Source organism: Limanda limanda, chromosome 10, assembly GCF_963576545.1.
Source record: "Limanda limanda chromosome 10, fLimLim1.1, whole genome shotgun sequence".
NCBI classification, from domain to species: domain Eukaryota; kingdom Metazoa; phylum Chordata; class Actinopteri; order Pleuronectiformes; family Pleuronectidae; genus Limanda; species Limanda limanda.
In genome coordinates, this window is record NC_083645.1 from 15,403,198 (window position 1) to 15,420,602 (window position 17,405).

The following is a 17,405-nucleotide window of genomic DNA, read 5'->3' on the forward strand; positions in this document are numbered from 1 at the left end:
ATTTTATTTTTTTAATTCAATTTAATTAAAAAAATTATTTAATTTAATTCAATTTTTTTTTAAATTTAATTTGAAATGGTCATGGTTCATTTTTTTTTTAAATTTACATATTATTAGATATTGTGCAATGAATAGGTGGTTGAAGTCCTGCCAACACGACAGCCTGCCAACACAACCCATGAGTTCGGACCCAGCTCCTGTTTCCACTGGTGTCCTGGTTCCACCCATGGCAGCGTAGTGGAAATGAGGCGGACCGCTTTTCTCGGCGCTTCTACCTCCTGTGCGTCCCGGGGTAAGAGGATGATGGTGTGACGTTAATATATTGTTTTACATTGCATGTGTCACGTCATGATAATTCAGTCTCTTGTGCCGCCCTCTCGGCATTTTTCACCCTAGGCAACCGCCTATGGCGCCTGTACCAGGAGCCGCCCCTGGGAAGGATTACCACTGAACATGGTGGAAAGATGTTGCATAGGCCAGGAAAGAATCCATCAAGTTTTGGTGCAGATCTGGATCAGGGGGTGGATCCGAGAATTAGCTTTGTTTCTATTGTGAGATTTTGCACAAATTTCATTGATTTCTCAGGGAATCATTCATGGATATTGATGAAAGAATATTTCTACTGAGAGACAATCTTGTCAATATTATTTAAACGTATGAGTTACCTACTATGGCATGTCAAGATGTCCTATGAAAACAGCCTTTTGAGCCTGACAGCTTCTCAACTGTCCTGACTTGTTGGTGTAAGATAAAGGTAATAAGTGAAGAAATATCTTTAGGAGCAAAAGCTTTTGTTTGGCCTCAGGATTAAGATAGTTTAACAGAAAGCCGTCAAAAAAAATCTGTATTTATTGAGATGAAATTAATCACAAAGAAAATTAAGATCAAATAGTCCACCTCAGGACCTCGGACAAATGCAGTGACCGTATGTTAATTTATAAGACGTTGGAGAAAAGTCTGTAAAGGGACCAGCAGGATAGTGATATGTTATTTACACATCGAGAACCATCAAGGGTGGGGGGGGGGGGGCTATACTATAATGAAAAGACGGCCAACAATACCCCCACAAAATGCAACATATACAACATGTACAACTGCAGCTGAATTACATTTCAGGCATGGACCTTAAAATAATTATAAAATAATTATTAATAATTATTAATAAAATAATTTCAGGTTTCTATTCATGTGTATACACATAACATTGTAACAGGGCTCATAAGTTAAGATTTAAATGTTATACTTTTTAATCAAATTTAAAAAAAACATAAAAAGAACAAAAAGAGAACTGACTGTTATATTTTACTGAAGACGGAGGAAGCGGAAGTGGGAGAAGATGACGTTACAACATCGCTTTCCTTGCCCGGTCTGGCGGAGTGAAAATGGCGGATTAGCATTCTAACTTGCTGCAGGTTTGCTGTCTTAGTACAAGGGGAATCGAACAGTGGATGTCGTAGGTAGCTGCCCGACCCGGAGGAGCCTGTTCCCGGTTCATGCGACACGTTCCCTCGGCTCCAGACTAAGCTGTGAACCGAGAACCTCCGCAGAAGAAGCGGCTCTCATCTTCCACCGGACGGTGAGTAACGACAACAATCTTCCGCCATGTGCATCACCAGCTTCCAACTGAATAATGATCACAACAGTGTTTCTTAAAGTTGAAAACAGCTGCCCACTTCTCGTTCATAGTTCAACTTATTGAGGGAATAATACATGTAGCTAGCTAATCTAACGTTAGCTCACGAATACACATCCGATGTTTCTGGGGAACCAGTGAACCAGCATCACAGGGAAAGATCATTCAGTGTGTGTCCAATACATGATGTGTTGAGGCCTGAAATTAAAAGTTTCACGTTACTCTATCTAAAAATATCACACTAAATGTCATTGTTTATTTTTGGTTTAAAGACTGATTTCAGCTCCCGAGTAAAGGTTAAAGTTTGTGTCTTATACCCACTCACTGGATCACAATGGGGGCCTATATAGATATATAATTGCTATTGCTCAGAAGTCATTGTCTATAATAAACAATTGTCATTGTTTATTTTTGGTTTAAAGACTGATTTCAGCTCCTGAGTGAAGGTTAAAGTTTGTGTCTTTTACCCACTCACTGGATCACAATGGGTGCCTATATAGATATATAATTGCTATTGCTCAGAAGTCATTGTCTATAATAAACAATTGTTATTGTTATTTTTGGTTTAAAGACTGATTTCTGCTCCTGAGTGAAGGTTAAAGTTTGTGTCTTATACCCACTCACTGGATCACAATATATAGATATATAATTGCTATTGCTCAGAAGTCATTGTCTATAATAAACAATTGTCATTGTTTATTTTTGGTTTAAAGACTGATTTCAGCTCCTGAGTGAAGGTTAAAGTTTGTGTATTATACCCACTCACTGGATCACAATGGGTGCCTATATAGATATATAATTGTTATTGCTCAGAAGTCATTGTCAGACCTGAGCTCTTCTTACCTCTGAAAAAAACCCAGTGCGAGATTCTTTGTCTACACGAGTTTAAAAAATAGAAGATTTTGTTCGAGCAAGGGGTGAAACAGCGTTCAGGAGGGAGGACGTACTGTTGAGATATCTATGTTTTGTTCTCTATCTTATGACTATATTTCACTATAGTTTACCTACATTTATATCCTGTGAATCAATAGTAGCTATATAGTCTATAGGGTCAATAATACTACAACTGTTTCTTTTATTGGAGTGATGTGTGGCTTTTTGACTCAGGCGCAGGGTCAGACACAGAGCACAACCACACAGAGCACATGAGGGAGGACGTGCCAGAACTAACACAATGAAATACTTCATGAAATATTGTGAGAAAAAGGTATGAAAACCTCCTCTAAGTCTAATCTGCTGTGTCTCTCCGCTGTGGCAAACTCCCTGTTTGATAAGGACACTTGGTCAGATTGGATTTTCTCTTACAAGTGAGATGCTTGCAAAAAACTGCACTTTGAGGAAACAGTATACATCTGGCCAATTTCTGATTTCCCTCAAAGAAAAGAACCGCCTCTGTGTTGCACCCTCTGTCTTGATAAATACTGTGGACCTAGGATGAGAGGGGGCTTCTTCTCGACATGATCCAGAGAACCTGGTGACGTGTCCCGCAGAACCCCAGAGACTCTCTGTAAGTATTGTTCTTATACAATAAACTGATTACTGTGAAACTTTTGAACATTGAACTTGTCTAAATTATTAACCTTTCCGACTTGAACCTCGAATCAACGAAGACGCTGTCTGGTCCGGATGGGACCAGGCTCGACAGTACCGGCTGGAGTTCAGTGCCTGACTGAAAGCAGCTTTAAGTTAAAAAAGTATTGGTCCACATAAATGAAACACAATGAAAAAGACCACCTCCACATGCATTCTGCCAGTATGGCTCATCGCTGGTCTCCTGGTGGCTCTTAACCCTGGTCCTATGGATAAGGAATGCTCTGAGTATCATTAAACCTACACCCTGATAAGTTTAGATAACAATATGCTGTTTTGTAAATGACCCTAACCTGATCTCTTCTCTATTTGTTTAGGGGCGTAATTGATAACGAAAGGACCAGTACAACGTCACACAAAACTGTCACCACCTTCTTCAAAGATGTCCGACATTCTGGTCAGAGAGTTCAGGGCCCAGCTAAACACGGCCCTGGAGTCAGTCCTGAGGAGGGCTGTGTGTGAGATAATGATGATCTTTGAGGGCAACTTACATGCCCATCATATGGAGCTGGTGAATAAAGGCGAGGAGGTGGCTCATCTCAAAACAAAGTTACAGACTGCAGAGATCAAGCTGACGGAACGTGAGTTTGGAGGTGTCAGAAGAGCGGATAAAAAAATAACTCAGACCAATAGAAGAGAAGGCAATCAAAGAGAGCCTGAGGCTGTGAGGAAGCTCCGTGGACGACCTGCTCGTGTTCCTGAGATTGATATTGAAGGTAACTTGACAAAATATGCTGCTGTCATGTTTAAGTTTTCTACATTTCTTGGGTATTATTGTGGTAATTAAGAATTTTGACATGAAATAACAGGGAAAACAGTTTTACATGCATGTAACTCAAATAACTGCACAAGTATTGTCACCATTTACAAGGGAACTCCTAATACACCAGTAGTATATAGCAAGACGACAAACGTCCTCTCTTAATCCTTCACAGCCTTCAGGTTTAAATCAGGTTATTCACTCATCGGAACCCTAAAATCACCTCCTGCCTCCCTATGCCAGAACACTTGAGCTGACAACTGTACTGCCTGACCACTTACTGTACTGTAAAGCACTGTACAGTGTTAATCACACAAACTAATGAATAAATGGAATGCATTATGAAGAGAGAGAGGTTCACTCTGTAAGCAGACCCTGACTCCATCTCACGGCTCTCACTCAACGATAGGGCTCTGGATTCAATCAGTGTTAATTTTGGGTGGGATTTTAATTCTAGTTTTAACAACTGTTTTTAAAATGTGTCATTTCTGTTGGCATTAATTATGCATTCCTTTTTTGTCTGATTTTTTTAATTGGTTAAAAACCCAAAGAGACCGTAGAAGGTGTGTAAGAACTTACAAGTTGTATAACTTTAATCAAGGCATGCTGAGTAGTTTTAGGTGAATTTTAACACTGAAATTTCAGGAAAATGTAATTGCGCTAAATATTGTACAATAAAGTATAGCATCCAATAACCAGCATAAGTTCAAATTTCTCACTAGACCAGCAAAGAACAAGCGTTTTCAAGTGTGTGCATGCATTTGCGGCTTCATAATGTTCATGCCTTTGTTAATTGGTCTGGTTAGTGCCGGACGACTGGTGTGCTCCGCTGGGTGATGAGGCCACGTCCAAGCGAGAGGCTGCGTGTCCCAGTGTCCGACTTCGCAAGCTGTTGATTCCACTGCACCGGATTCCAGTCATCAAGCAAGAGGTGTGTAACTGATTCTGGATCTGGCAGGCAGCGCAATTCGTCAGTGCACCCTATCATGTAGGCGCTGATGACTACACAATATATTACAGTGAATACAAGTGTTGTCATCCTTGACTGAAGCCCTGGAAACACGACTGGCTCTCTGGAGTTGTTAGATAGGCGTGTTCTGTAACCTGTGACCTTTATACTCTGGCCTTAAGTTTCTAGGAAAGGCCAAAGTACTGATTTATACTTTACTGACTAGTTTTCATGACATGTTGGGTGTATCCAGCTTGTCAGGTTAGGCCACATTGTCTTCAGCTGTTATTGGTTTTAAAGAGCTAGTTTATTCACTCACTCCCATTAAGGCAGAGTCATGACAGTCTCAAAACATCCAAGGAAATTATCTCATTATTGGTTGCTTACACAGACACACGTGTACACATTTTCTCTTGTGCTTTGCTTTGTGAATCATTGGAGATCGAGTCTAACCAGAAACGTCTGTGTTCTAGGTGATGATCCGCGCCATTGACTCCCAGCAGCAACCACGCGGTGCCAGGAGATCCTTGAGAAGTGGGTTTCAATCTAAGCTTATTCTTTCATAAATCTTTTTGTGCTGTAAATATTCAGAATTGGCAGAGTAAATATTTAAAGGGCACATTTACTTTGATTTACACTTCCAACTATTTGGGGCGAAGAATTGAGTTTATAGTGTTTATCATTAACAAAATTTTGCATCACCTTTTTTCAAAAAGTGTGGATAATCAACATTAACACAGTGGGGAGTTTCTACAGAGACCATTTCTTCATTAGAAGTTTGGTCTGGTGAAAATTGTGGATTATTCAGAGTACAGGTGGAAAAATATACACCTACTTTTTACCAGTGCAAACCATGTTAAAATGGAATGTTAAAGACTGAATTGCCTGGGTACTTTATGTGTACCTGAAGGATTAAAATAGTTTATACATGGGGTCGCCATATAATAAAAAAGATGCATATTTAAAAAACCCTACATTATTACCCAATACTTTTTAAATATAACTTGGCAGTTCAGTTCAATCAGTTTGTCATATGCATGTCATCTGTGATTTTTCGTTGGGTCCCAGTAACATTTTTGGCATTTTTTTTCTGTCATAGGTTCCACGATAAACGATAAACACAAGCAATCTCGAACAATTATACTACCAGTGTTCAAACGAGAAATGCAAGATGGAACAGAAAGAAGCCCCAAGACGAGACAAGAGAAGAAAGAAATACAAAAATGCACAGTGTCGAGCGGCGAAGAGGAGAGAGAAGACACAACTGAGACCACAGAACAGGAGACGGTGGAAAATGGTGCGACGGTCTACACCTGCAAAGTCTGTCAGAGGGAGTTTCATAGAGAATATAGCCTACGTATACACGCACGATCACACACCAGATGCAAAGGATGCCAAAAGAATGTCCCTCCACGTGATGTCATGTCTCATAATATAAATTGCAAAAAACTGAAGAAAGTGTTGGCAAGGGAAGCAGATGAAAACCTGCTGTTGATGACCAAGAAAGACGGGCGCACTCAAAGGTACAGCTGTCCATACTGCAAAAAAACCTCTTCTTCGAGAAACAAGTTCCTCCATCACATTCACCTTCATTTGCGCGTCAAACCATTCGCTTGTAGTGTGTGCAAGAAGGACTACTGCAATAAGCAGTCACTCGAGAAGCACATGTTATTACACCAGGACAAAAATAAGTCGGCTGAGACAAAGGGAGACATGACGTGGACCATGCCTTTAGAAGACACCGAAGAGGCATCGGTTTCTCCCAGCAGAGAGCCGGGTAGCACCATCAGCAGTGACAATGTGGAGAATAGGCCCAGTCAAGGCGATAAAGCCGAGTCGCAAATTGATGGAACACTCGCACCCACACAGGAGAGAGACCCCTCACCTGTAGAGGGTGCTCTTCAAAGTTTCGTACCCGTCATCAATTAATACTGTCGCACAAAAACGTGCAGCTATTATACGATACCAGTCCAGAGCGAGAAGGTATTACCAGAAGAGCAGGATATACAAAGCATTGTGTGAGGGATTGACCAAATGTCTGCGAAGTTTGCGGAGATGGCTTCTCCAGTTACGGGCGCCTCGGAAACCACATGGCGGGTTGCCACAGCAAAGCCAGTTAGAATCAGACGGATTGTGGTCAATAGTGTTCCTATCCCTTTTAGCTTTTCAGTTTTTGGGCTTAATCGGATGTATCTTAAATAGATTTTTATATCCACATTTGTATTCCCCATTTCTGTAATTTACTGTAAGACCCGTGATAGAAAAATACTGTGCTATCATCTGTGTTTGCAAATGGCTTGTCATCAAGATATAGTTTTTGATGGCAATTTTAAAAACCTTACTTTATTGAAAAGTTCACCAATGACGATCAAACCGGTTTGTATGTTGTCGGGTGTTAGGCAAATCTTGACAGCCAATGTACTTTTATGTTGTGATGGAGACAAATGATTGCTGTAAATTGAAAGCATTCAGAGAACATTTTAAAGGAAATGTGTGTTTTTTACATTTTATGAAAACCAATATTGCCTTACAGCAGATCTACACGTTGACGACCTTATTGGCTGCAACGGTCTAGTATATTTTTAAACAGCCACCTTGGCAAGAAGCTGCATGGATAATTGCCCAGCCCGGTCTATGTATTAACTGTGAGTACATATTCAATTATCTGTATGTATTTATCTACTGTTTTTAAACTGTTTTTTTAAAGTACAGTTTATTTATTGTGTGTATACATGACCCCAATAAAACCCACATGTATATATGTATACTGACATTTTTTCTTTAATTCTAGCAGTGTGCATTGAATATGAAGTCTAGGTGTGGTCCAACCATGATATTGAGAATGTTAGTTATCTGAATCTCTTTTAAAACTCAAATAATTTATTGTGGATCTCAGGAGTTGATCTTCTGCAGTGCCTGGGTCGTTTCTCTCTTATCGCGATACTTGCACACTGATCGCGTCACAGACAACCTGCCTGCCGGAGGACGCAGAAAACGAGTCTGTGAATTTGAAGCGTTTTCATGGATTAAACGTGAACCGGCGAAGACGTGTAGCCACCGCCTGTCGAGCCTTCACCTCCTCCAGCCTGGAACCGCTGCAGTATTTCCACTGTTTAGCGGCAGTACGACCTTAAACCGGCTAGCAATAGCACTGGCTACGCTTCACTGGGTCTCTTGTTTACACGTTAGCTTCAGCTAATGCTAGCTAGCGTACGTCAAAACACTTGTGCTTGTTTACAACCTGTTTTCTTTAAGCTAGCTTGAAGTAGACCATGTTTATAGTAGAATACTGTGCAGACTGGATTTCTGTCAGGCACCACATTGGATGTTATCACTGCATAGAGCAGTAGAAGCGTGAGCCTGCGAAATACAATAAATAAAGCTTTATTGACATAGAGACTATCAGGTGTTGAGCCAACAGGAGATTGGATTTTAAATGAAAGTCAATGGCCGAATTAAAGGGTAGACATGTAGCTTCTCAGCATGGCAGCATCTGATGGCAGCTCTTAGGCGCAGAGGTAAACAACGCGGGGACTCGGTCGTGGGCATCGGAGATCCACCGGTGAAGCTGCGGGCGATGGAGTCGGTGAGGAGCAGCTTCCACGCCCAGCTGGCCACCGTCATGGACTCCCTGCTGGCCGCCGCCGTGTGCGAGATCGCCAAGATCTTCGAGGGCAGCCTGTGCGAGCAGCAGGCGGAGCTGGTGCAGAGGAGCGAGGAGATCTCCATCCTCCGGGGCCAGCTGGAGAAGGTGGAGAGGAGGCAGCGGGCGAAGGGCGGGCCGGGTGAGGAAGGGGAGATGCCACCGGGGGAGAGAGAGGGCAGCACCAGGCAGCAGACCCCGACAGGATCAGGTGATGATACAAATCATTGTTGTAGGTCAGAAGAGTCAAACTAAAGTTAGACTGACACACATCAACAAGGCCCTAGTGTACCCTCATGAAACCACATTTATATTCATGTGATCCTCGTTTTATCTAGATCTGCAACATATTGCAGGCCTTCATGAATGTCAGTCCCGTAAACATGCCTGATAACAACAAAAATCCAGATCCATGAATTCTGTTATAACTTGTTTTCTCGCAATGAGAAAGAAAAGGGAAAGTGATTCTGATCTGGCTGCACCATAATTTAATGAGTTCCTCCCCTCCTCCCTGACCCATATCGTATTCTTACATCAAGTTTTTTGGTAGTATGAGCTGTAGTTTGTGCATGATCTTACTCTACTGATAAACTGACCTCTTTTACTTTTCTTGCACAGGACTGAATGTGGGGAAGGATGTGACTTCTCACCCAGACCCAGGAGAAGGCCTCAGTCAGAGCCTCAGTGGACTGAAAGAGGAGGTGACAGGCCAGGACGGAGCTTCAGTAAAACACGAGGTCAGACCCCGTCTTCAGTGATTCAGAAGTTTGATGTACTGAAGTAGTTCAATCATTTTGGTTTCTGTCATGGGATCCGTGCTTTGCAGTGTTGTTTTCCATAGTTTTACAGACTTGTTTCATCTATTCTCCACAGCGTGCTGGTTCACGGCCAAACCTGGGTTCTGTCGCAGTTCAAACCGTGGAGGGAAGCCTTGCTGCTGGGGACCAGAGGCAGATAGATACTTCGTCTATCACACAAGCCAAGTCCAAATGTAAGTTATTCAATTCTAGACCTGCTATTAACCCTTTTTATGCTAGAGAAAGATAATTATTTACAATAAATGGTGAGAAGTTTGTCAATTTTCATTTTCTCCCTAATTTGTCTGCAGTGTCTCATTGGGACCACGGCAGTCGCAGTGCAGACCACAGGCCCCTTCAGGATCAAGCCTCCACCCCGTTTCTCTCCATCTCCCAGAGTGGACGTTGTTCTCCCAGGCCTGACCCAAGCTTAGCTCAACCAGGGGATTGGTTACCAGCGTTGGAGGCCACTCGAGGTAGGATGTCCGGTCTAGAGAACCTGCAGGCAGATGGCACCAGCTGCCCTGGGCCAGCTAGCAGCAGTACTGGCGCTGACGCATCCTGCTTCCGACCTGGTTTTGTCTCTGACGAGACCAGCAATGAAGATGACAATAGTTCTTTCCCTTTCCTGGACCAGGAGCCTGAGGACCAGAACTCCAGTCAGAACTCCGTACAGGGTCAGGCTGTCGGGCAGAGGGAGGCTCAGCAGGATCAACCCCAAGCTCCCACCGGCGAATCACCATGGAGACTCAGAGACGACCAGGGTGGGAGAGGCACCATCAATCATACACGGCGAGCGACAGCATTGGGCAGCAGAGACCCTCTGAGACCCCAGTCCAACTCGCAGTCGCTCACATTACGCCACACAAATGCCCTCAGCCACCCTCCAGCTCCTGGTGGAGGGAATGGACGTCCTTACACATGTCCATACTGTGCCAAGTGCTTTACATACCCCTCCCACCAGCGCAGACACCTTCTGCGCCACACGGGGGTCCGGCTGCATCCCTGTCAGTTCTGTGAAAAGAGCTTCCTCACTCCCTCCGAGCTGACAGTTCACACTCGCACACACACAGGGGAACGGCCTTTTGGCTGCGCTCAGTGTGGTAAACGTTTTGCCCGCAGTGGTAACTTGAGGGCCCACCAACGGGATGTTCACATGGGGAAGAGGCCCTTCGCTTGCACAGAGTGTGGGAAGAGGTTTGCTCACAGGGGGAACCTGAGGGTGCACAATCACAGAGTCCACCAAGGAGATCCCTACTACATGGAAGACCAGCAGGAGCCTGACATAGGCCAGAATCCCATCTGAGAAGATCACAAAAAAGATTGTTCTGCACTTTAATTTAGTTGTCAAACCCGAGGAGCTTATTTCAGGGCTGCCCATTGAGTCCCACCTGAATTTATCAATGAACACCTAAAACAGCTTGAAAGTATTTAAGAATTTGTTTAAAACATTTTTTTATTTGATGTGACGCTACTATAAAATGAAATCCGCATCAGGTTTTGTTATAAATGAAGTATGAGATCAAATAGATTTGATTTCTGCCCTCATTTTTATCTGTAATGATGATTCAAGTCAGAGTTAAGGGTCACACTAAGAAGGAAACACTTTGTTTTTACTGTATTATGGATTGACTATAATAAGCAACAGTATAAGCTGTTTTTGTACAAAAAAATAATCTCGAGTTTGACCCATTCTTACAATGGTTTTCCTCCCTGTCAGTCACTGAACAAATCCACTCACCATTTCATTACTCTAGATGAGAGAACCACGTTTTTAATGAAGCCAGTAAAAAAAGGCTTGTTGATATTAGATTTAGACATGTGGCATGCAACATTGTGCTTATCTACTGCCCATCTCCTCAAACATATTTACACTGTGCTTAAAATACAAATGTTATTGCAAAAAGACCATAACCATGTTGTGTAAGGACTGTGCTTTTATTTTCATCCTGTCTTTGCAAAGTGAAATTAAATAATATACTCGTGTAAAAAACGATTTGTTTTCCTCAACTTGAAACCATGCATTCAAATAATCTAATATTTTTGCACTGCTGATGGTCAGACACCAGGGGGCAGTGTGAACATGCAAACGTATGTAGTGGACATCATTGCACACAGTAAGAAGCCCTTCTTGGCATGTTTGACAATCTGCCCTATAGTTTCACATTTTTCACTCAATGTTTGCACATGTGTCATCATACCCTCGCTCAATTTTTTGTGTCTGCTTAAAATGCAAAATTAAAGTGTGGGTATATGAGACCCTGGACTCATTTGTTTGCCTGTAAAATGCCACATTTCTCTCCTGCAGTTTGTATTGAAGTGTGTTTGTAAAACCAACTGCAGTTTCATCAAAATCCTTTTTTAGCAGCATGATGTCTTGACATTAGTCGATAATCCTAAAGGAGAGGTTCACATTTGCTCGAGGCCTGCCATAAGACAATGCTCATGTGCACTTATGTACATTAAGTAATCTGTCCTGTCATTTGTTCCTCCTTGAAAAAATCCCATCTAATGTGAGGTCATTGCACGGGATGGGGGTTAAAATCCAATGTACTAATTCTGTATAAAAATATCAAAAGTACAGCAGAAGCTCATAGGTGGCTTTTGCAGTCTTAGGAATAAGAGGATATAGTGGGCATCTAGGTTTTTAGAATGAAATTCCCTTGTGTTATTATCACTCTATTGCAGCACAATACACTGGATACACAAAGATGGATTTTGTACTTATGTCTGTTGGATCAACAATATATCAAGGCCGTGGTCGGCAAACTTAAAGCTGCCGTCAAAGATCCTGTTTTATTTGCCGTAGTGATGTTTCCTCACTTCCTAAAATTGAGAAAAATAGTAAATGATCAAAAGACGGATTCACACAAACTGATGAATCCTCAGTTATACAATTTTTTTTACACAAAGCTATAATACTGGATTTCATCCCCCATCACCTTCAATGAGACCAAGTTAGGAGGGAACAGTTCTGTGTAACAACACACCTACATACAGAAAGGCCTTGAGCATGTGGGATGTGTTGAGGTTGCGGAGACATCTGTCCCTGTCTCTCACTCTCTCTCTTTTCACACACAGTCTCACCTGCTGAGCAAGGCTGGGACAAGCTGTGTGTGTGTGTGTGTATGTGTGTATGTATTCCCATGGCTGCTGATGCCTTGGTTTGCTCATAGAACAATTACATTTAGTGACCTCCACTACTGACCTCCCCTCCCCTCCCCCAGAGGTCACCTGTGTCTGCCTCTCTCTGTATTATTACCCTCACAGTTGTATAAATGAAAGTTTTAATCATATATTACTCAGAAGGGTTTCTAAGTCTTACTTACAGTTTCATGTTTATGGATTTATAAGTCAAATAGGGCCAAAGTGTGTGTTGGGGTAACTGGACTACTGTTAATGTCCGAGGATTGACTCCCCACTGAGTAAAGCTGTCAGCTCTTAGAGACCTTTTAGGTGAACATACTGTGTAAGTGCTGTATTTATGAGAAGATGAAAGTGTCAGGTCACATAGAAATCCAAATCTATACTCAGATTTGGGTCTCAAAATAGGTATGTGTGTGTACCTACACAGCAAAGCCTGTGTGGCCCTCTTTCATAAGTGAGGGTCACACAGGCTTTGCTGTGTTTTCTGTTTATATAGTGGGATATTTGTAATCTCCTTTTTTTTGCTCTAAGCAGCTTTTCCCCAGGAGAGATACGCAACAAATGAACAGCTGACCAAGCTGGGGGGGCTGTATACAATAATAGTGCTTTGAATTTATGTGAGAAAAGCATCTGGGGAAAAAAAAATGTGCATAGATATTTCATCCTTTCAAAATAACATTCCAGTGTTTTTCCCGCTGGCACTGATAAACTCGTGTGACCCAAGTCTAATGGCTTTATCGTCAATTGCTCTATTGCTTCGATTTAGTATAAATTTTGTTTGTTTTCACAGTCGACGTGTAATAATAACTTACAGTGTCAGGTAACCAGGTTCCCGGCAGTGTTTATCACCGTTATCAATCTGTTGTCTCGCAGGGATCAGGCTATAATGTGCCCTTTACCTTTTAATGTTACCATGTTCCCATGTATTTATCTTTCTCTTGCCCCTGAGGCTGTGGCTTCAATTTGCTACAAAAGTAAATGCAACCAGTCTCGGCCTTGTACAACCCCCTTGCCCTGTAGGCCCAAGGAGTCATTCCATCACCAACCCATAATCCTCGGGGAGTAAAAGTATCCCCCCTCCTCTCCTTACATGCCATACAGACGTAAAACAAGACAGAGTATTACACCCCACTGGGGAATTAGTCAGATTATTCCCCTGGATGTAGTGTGTGTTTATTTGTCATTACGGACACCTTTTTATTACCCTTTCCTTTCTCAGGTGTGTTTCTTTGTGTGTAAATCTGCATGTTGTGGCTGTATTTACGTGTGCACACTTATCACCCTCCTTGTGTGTGTGTTTGTGTGTTTGTGTGTGTGTTGTGGCTGTAAGGGGTTTAACATTGCTCCCAGGCTTTTCGTAATCTACCTAGTCCCACCACTCCACGGGGGCTGCAGTTTCATGATGGTGGCCATTACTGTAGTGAAACCCCCCCTTCAGGGGATTACAGTGCTGTCTGCCGCTCAAGGCAGCGAGTTGATCCATCGTCTGCTGACTGTATTTAAGCACTCACTTAATGTGCTAATAGTGATAGACTGGGGAGACGCTGTAGAGCTTTTTAACTTTCATCTCTTAAGGCTCTTTGTCTGCGTAAAATGTTGATTTCATGGCTGCCGGGCTTAAAGTCCACTGGTAATCCATCACATTCGTCAAATATTAAGGGAGGCTGTGGATGTACATATGATGAGATAACGTAAGCTTTTTTTATCAGAGACCCCGGTGGGATTGTTCCACTGTTATTTTGGATGTAGAGTATGTATGTGATGCCAACAGTTGAGTGCAAGGGACAGATTTCCACTCAGGCATTGGGCTTCATGTGTACATGTTTAATTAAGTGTGTGTGTGTCAGTGGGCCACTGTCGCTGAATGAATCTCTACCAGACAGTGGCTTTGAGTGTTTCTCTTCACATTTTGGGGGTCACAGAGCGTGGTGGAGGGGTGGGAGTGCATTATCATCCTCCTTCAGACCCACTGGGTTTTCCAAGTGTGTGTGTGTCTGCACGAATGAGTGTGCATGTTCACCATAGGCTGCTCTCGGGTTGCTAAGCAACCGTATGTCTGCACATTGGAGTGGGGGTGGATGGGAGAGAAGCAGCAGGTCAAGAGACACAGCATCTCACGAGCATTGCTTCGTCTGATTGGACACATCAGGACTCCTGATGAATGATGCTGATCACTATCGTGTTGACTGGCTGTAGGTCTGAATAGTGTTGGGGTCTCAAAGTTCACTCCCTCCCTTTAAAGAGATCATAAACTCAATTTAAACATCAGAAGCTGTCCATGAAATCCTGGTTTACGTAATGCAAAGTAGGTGGCACATCAGGAACAAGTTCATACGGTTTAAATGGTACATGTGGATCCATTATTCAAAAGTGATACAAGTTTCATCCTTCAGTGCTTATCGATCCTTTCAAGTAAACAAGGGAAAAAGGAGAAATTGAGGAGAGAGACTAAGATGGGTATTTGGAAGTGGAGTGTGTCCAATATAAAATTATTGTTTTCTCTGATATATCAACTTTGATGATGGCAACAGCACTTCCCAAGGAATCAGACATGGATTGATTTCTGTCATAATTTTAGAAAAACTTAGTTACTAAATACATAAATCAGTCTCCATGGGAAACTCGAGAGTGTTATCTTGAGACAACGAATTTGTCTGGACCTCTGATACTAGCTCCAGATAGCTTGGTTTTGTTTATCACTTAAACAAAGGTACTTGATTTTTTAGATGGAATTTTAAATTATTCCTATGTGTTTTATAGTTTTGCTTTAATTTGACTCTTGTATTGAGTGTGGGTTTGATGTAAATTAGATGACAGCTTCAGCTTATGAACTAAACATGAGTCACCGGTGACTCAACACATTAGCTGTGAATTGCTGTTTTTTGTTGTTTATCACTTGGTCTCTATCAGGTTTTCAGAAAATCCAGACCCCAGCCATCAGGTTGGTTCTGCCTCTGTTCAGCAGGACAGTGTTTTCTCCTCATCTAATAATCTTGTCCATCTCCTCATGGGCAGACACATCTTTTCTGATTAATTATAAAAGACCAGATGTCTCCACCATCTCTTCTGAAGGAGATGATGTGAGGACACAACATACTCCTCACACATTCACTCTGGGGGGAAAATGGGTTCAAATGACGTTTGGGACAGAAGGTCGTCACACTAAGCTGTCACCTAGGTAACCGAGGACCGGTCCAAGGCCAAGCCTTCGTGGCTGAATGGCACGGTCGCTACGGGAGACAGATTGGAGGCTGCTGCCACGCAGGCCCAGGGTCATGGTGTGGCAAGTTAATAAGGACAAGCTGCACTGGACTTACTGTACCTGAACAAACCTCCCATTCAGGGGTGATGATGGTGATTATAGTCTTATGACGACTATTATGATGATGAGGATTTTACAGTGGGGCAGGGAGAGCAGTAGTGTGTGCACTGGTTTTTCCACCTTTGGTAGCAAAAATCCAAATTCTTCTTCCAGAATTGTGTTTAAGCATTTTTAAACAAACAATTTGAAAACTGAGCTTATTCCAGGATCAGCTGGTGACAATCCTTTAAGCCAACTCTTAACGGATTGTTCCACTCCAATACAGGAAACCCTGGTGCCCCCCAAGAATGTCTGGTTAAATTAGGCCTCAGCAACAACAATTATCTGGATATCCAATTAAGTTCTACGATTGACTATGTAAAGAAATCGCACCATGGTCGGAAACCACCTTACTTCTTTTGAAACCTGTTTTAGAGCATGATTTTTTTTTTCAGGCTGGCAGCCGTCAGCCACTAATACTGACAGACAGGAACTGACAGACACGAAGAAAATGGCAGATGAAGAAGGTTGAACATCGATGAAGCTGAAAGCAGATTTATTTGTCTTCCTGAGCCATCCAGTGCAAAAAGGTACGTGAATAACACACAATCTACAGCCAGAGTGGTTTGCTAATATGTTAGCATAGCATGTTAGCTGCTGTTAGCCTTTTTTCGCCCTTGTTAGCCATCGTTAGCCACAGTTAGCCACAGCTAGCCGTGTTTAGGCATCTTTAGCCACAGTTAGCTATCGTTAGCCATAGCAGTGTTAAATGGCCCCAATATATCACAACCTTTTCCGAGCGTTTTGTATGTTTTTCTGGCCCATTATGACCTAAATTGATGGAAGCAGGTTTATTCTTTTGGTTCTTTGTAATCTCTGTTAGTAGGCTACGTGTGCTACAAATTATATTTCTCTGGTTATATTAATGACATGTAAATGCCAGTCAGTGATGTCACAGTCACTTATTCTTTTATTTCCAATATTCATAAAATACACACTAAGAAATGTCTGGTGGAGGCGATGTAATGATGATACGTTTTGTTAATGATACAAATCAATGGACAAATCAAATCATCTATTCACGTCATTCTTTTAAGGTGTTTTTTTTTAAGTGGATCAATAAGTGTCAGAAAAGATTGACAATGCTGTCAGAATTTATGAGAGCTAAGCAAAACAAAAAAAAACCAAAGCCATTCAATTTAAAACCAAAAACAACATGCAGAAACAAGCAAATCGTCAAACCAGCTAATGTTTGGAATATTTGCTTAATATATAACTTGAACTATTGATTGTGAAATTATTGATAGTTAATATTTTCCATCACCATTACAAATCTCCTTTGTCACTTGAGGGCACAATAGATTGAAAAAAAGAAAGTTGCCAAAGGAACCACTTTAGATTCTTCATCACATAATCATGCCTTCATAATTGAAAATTGGCAATATCCAAACGTGCCATTAGGAGCTTTAGCCATCGCACATACAGTAAATATATCAGTGGATGTTAAATACATTCAAGAGGAAACCAAAGCTTTGGGTTTGGCTGAAAGGTCAAATCCTACACTGCTGGGGTCGTCAGTATAAGA

The 17,405-nt window shown here is 42.0% G+C and overlaps 2 protein-coding genes across 3 annotated transcripts; both read left to right on the top strand.

Moving 5' to 3' along the window:
• Nucleotides 1-1,389: 1,389 nt before the first annotated feature.
• On the top strand, nt 1,390-7,697 carry LOC133011849 (zinc finger protein 425-like). 2 transcript variants are annotated; one of them, XM_061079765.1, is made up of 5 exons: nt 1,390-1,576; nt 3,541-3,939; nt 4,790-4,914; nt 5,406-5,466; nt 6,032-7,697. In XM_061079765.1, exons 2-5 carry the CDS (start codon nt 3,606-3,608, stop codon nt 6,859-6,861), a joined length of 1,350 nt encoding a protein of 449 aa, XP_060935748.1. In that variant the 5' UTR covers nt 1,390-1,576; nt 3,541-3,605; the 3' UTR covers nt 6,862-7,697. The 2 variants fall into 2 exon arrangements, with proteins under 2 accessions (XP_060935748.1, XP_060935749.1); XM_061079766.1 differs by lacking the exon at nt 1,390-1,576 and adding an exon at nt 2,788-2,840.
• A 205-nt stretch (nt 7,698-7,902) lies between these two features.
• LOC133011780 (zinc finger protein with KRAB and SCAN domains 1-like) lies at nt 7,903-11,631 on the top strand. The gene is made up of 4 exons (XM_061079675.1): nt 7,903-8,786; nt 9,194-9,312; nt 9,449-9,566; nt 9,684-11,631. Exons 1-4 carry the CDS (start codon nt 8,429-8,431, stop codon nt 10,676-10,678), a joined length of 1,590 nt encoding a protein of 529 aa, XP_060935658.1. The 5' UTR covers nt 7,903-8,428; the 3' UTR covers nt 10,679-11,631.
• The last annotated feature ends 5,774 nt before the right edge of the window (nt 11,632-17,405 follow it).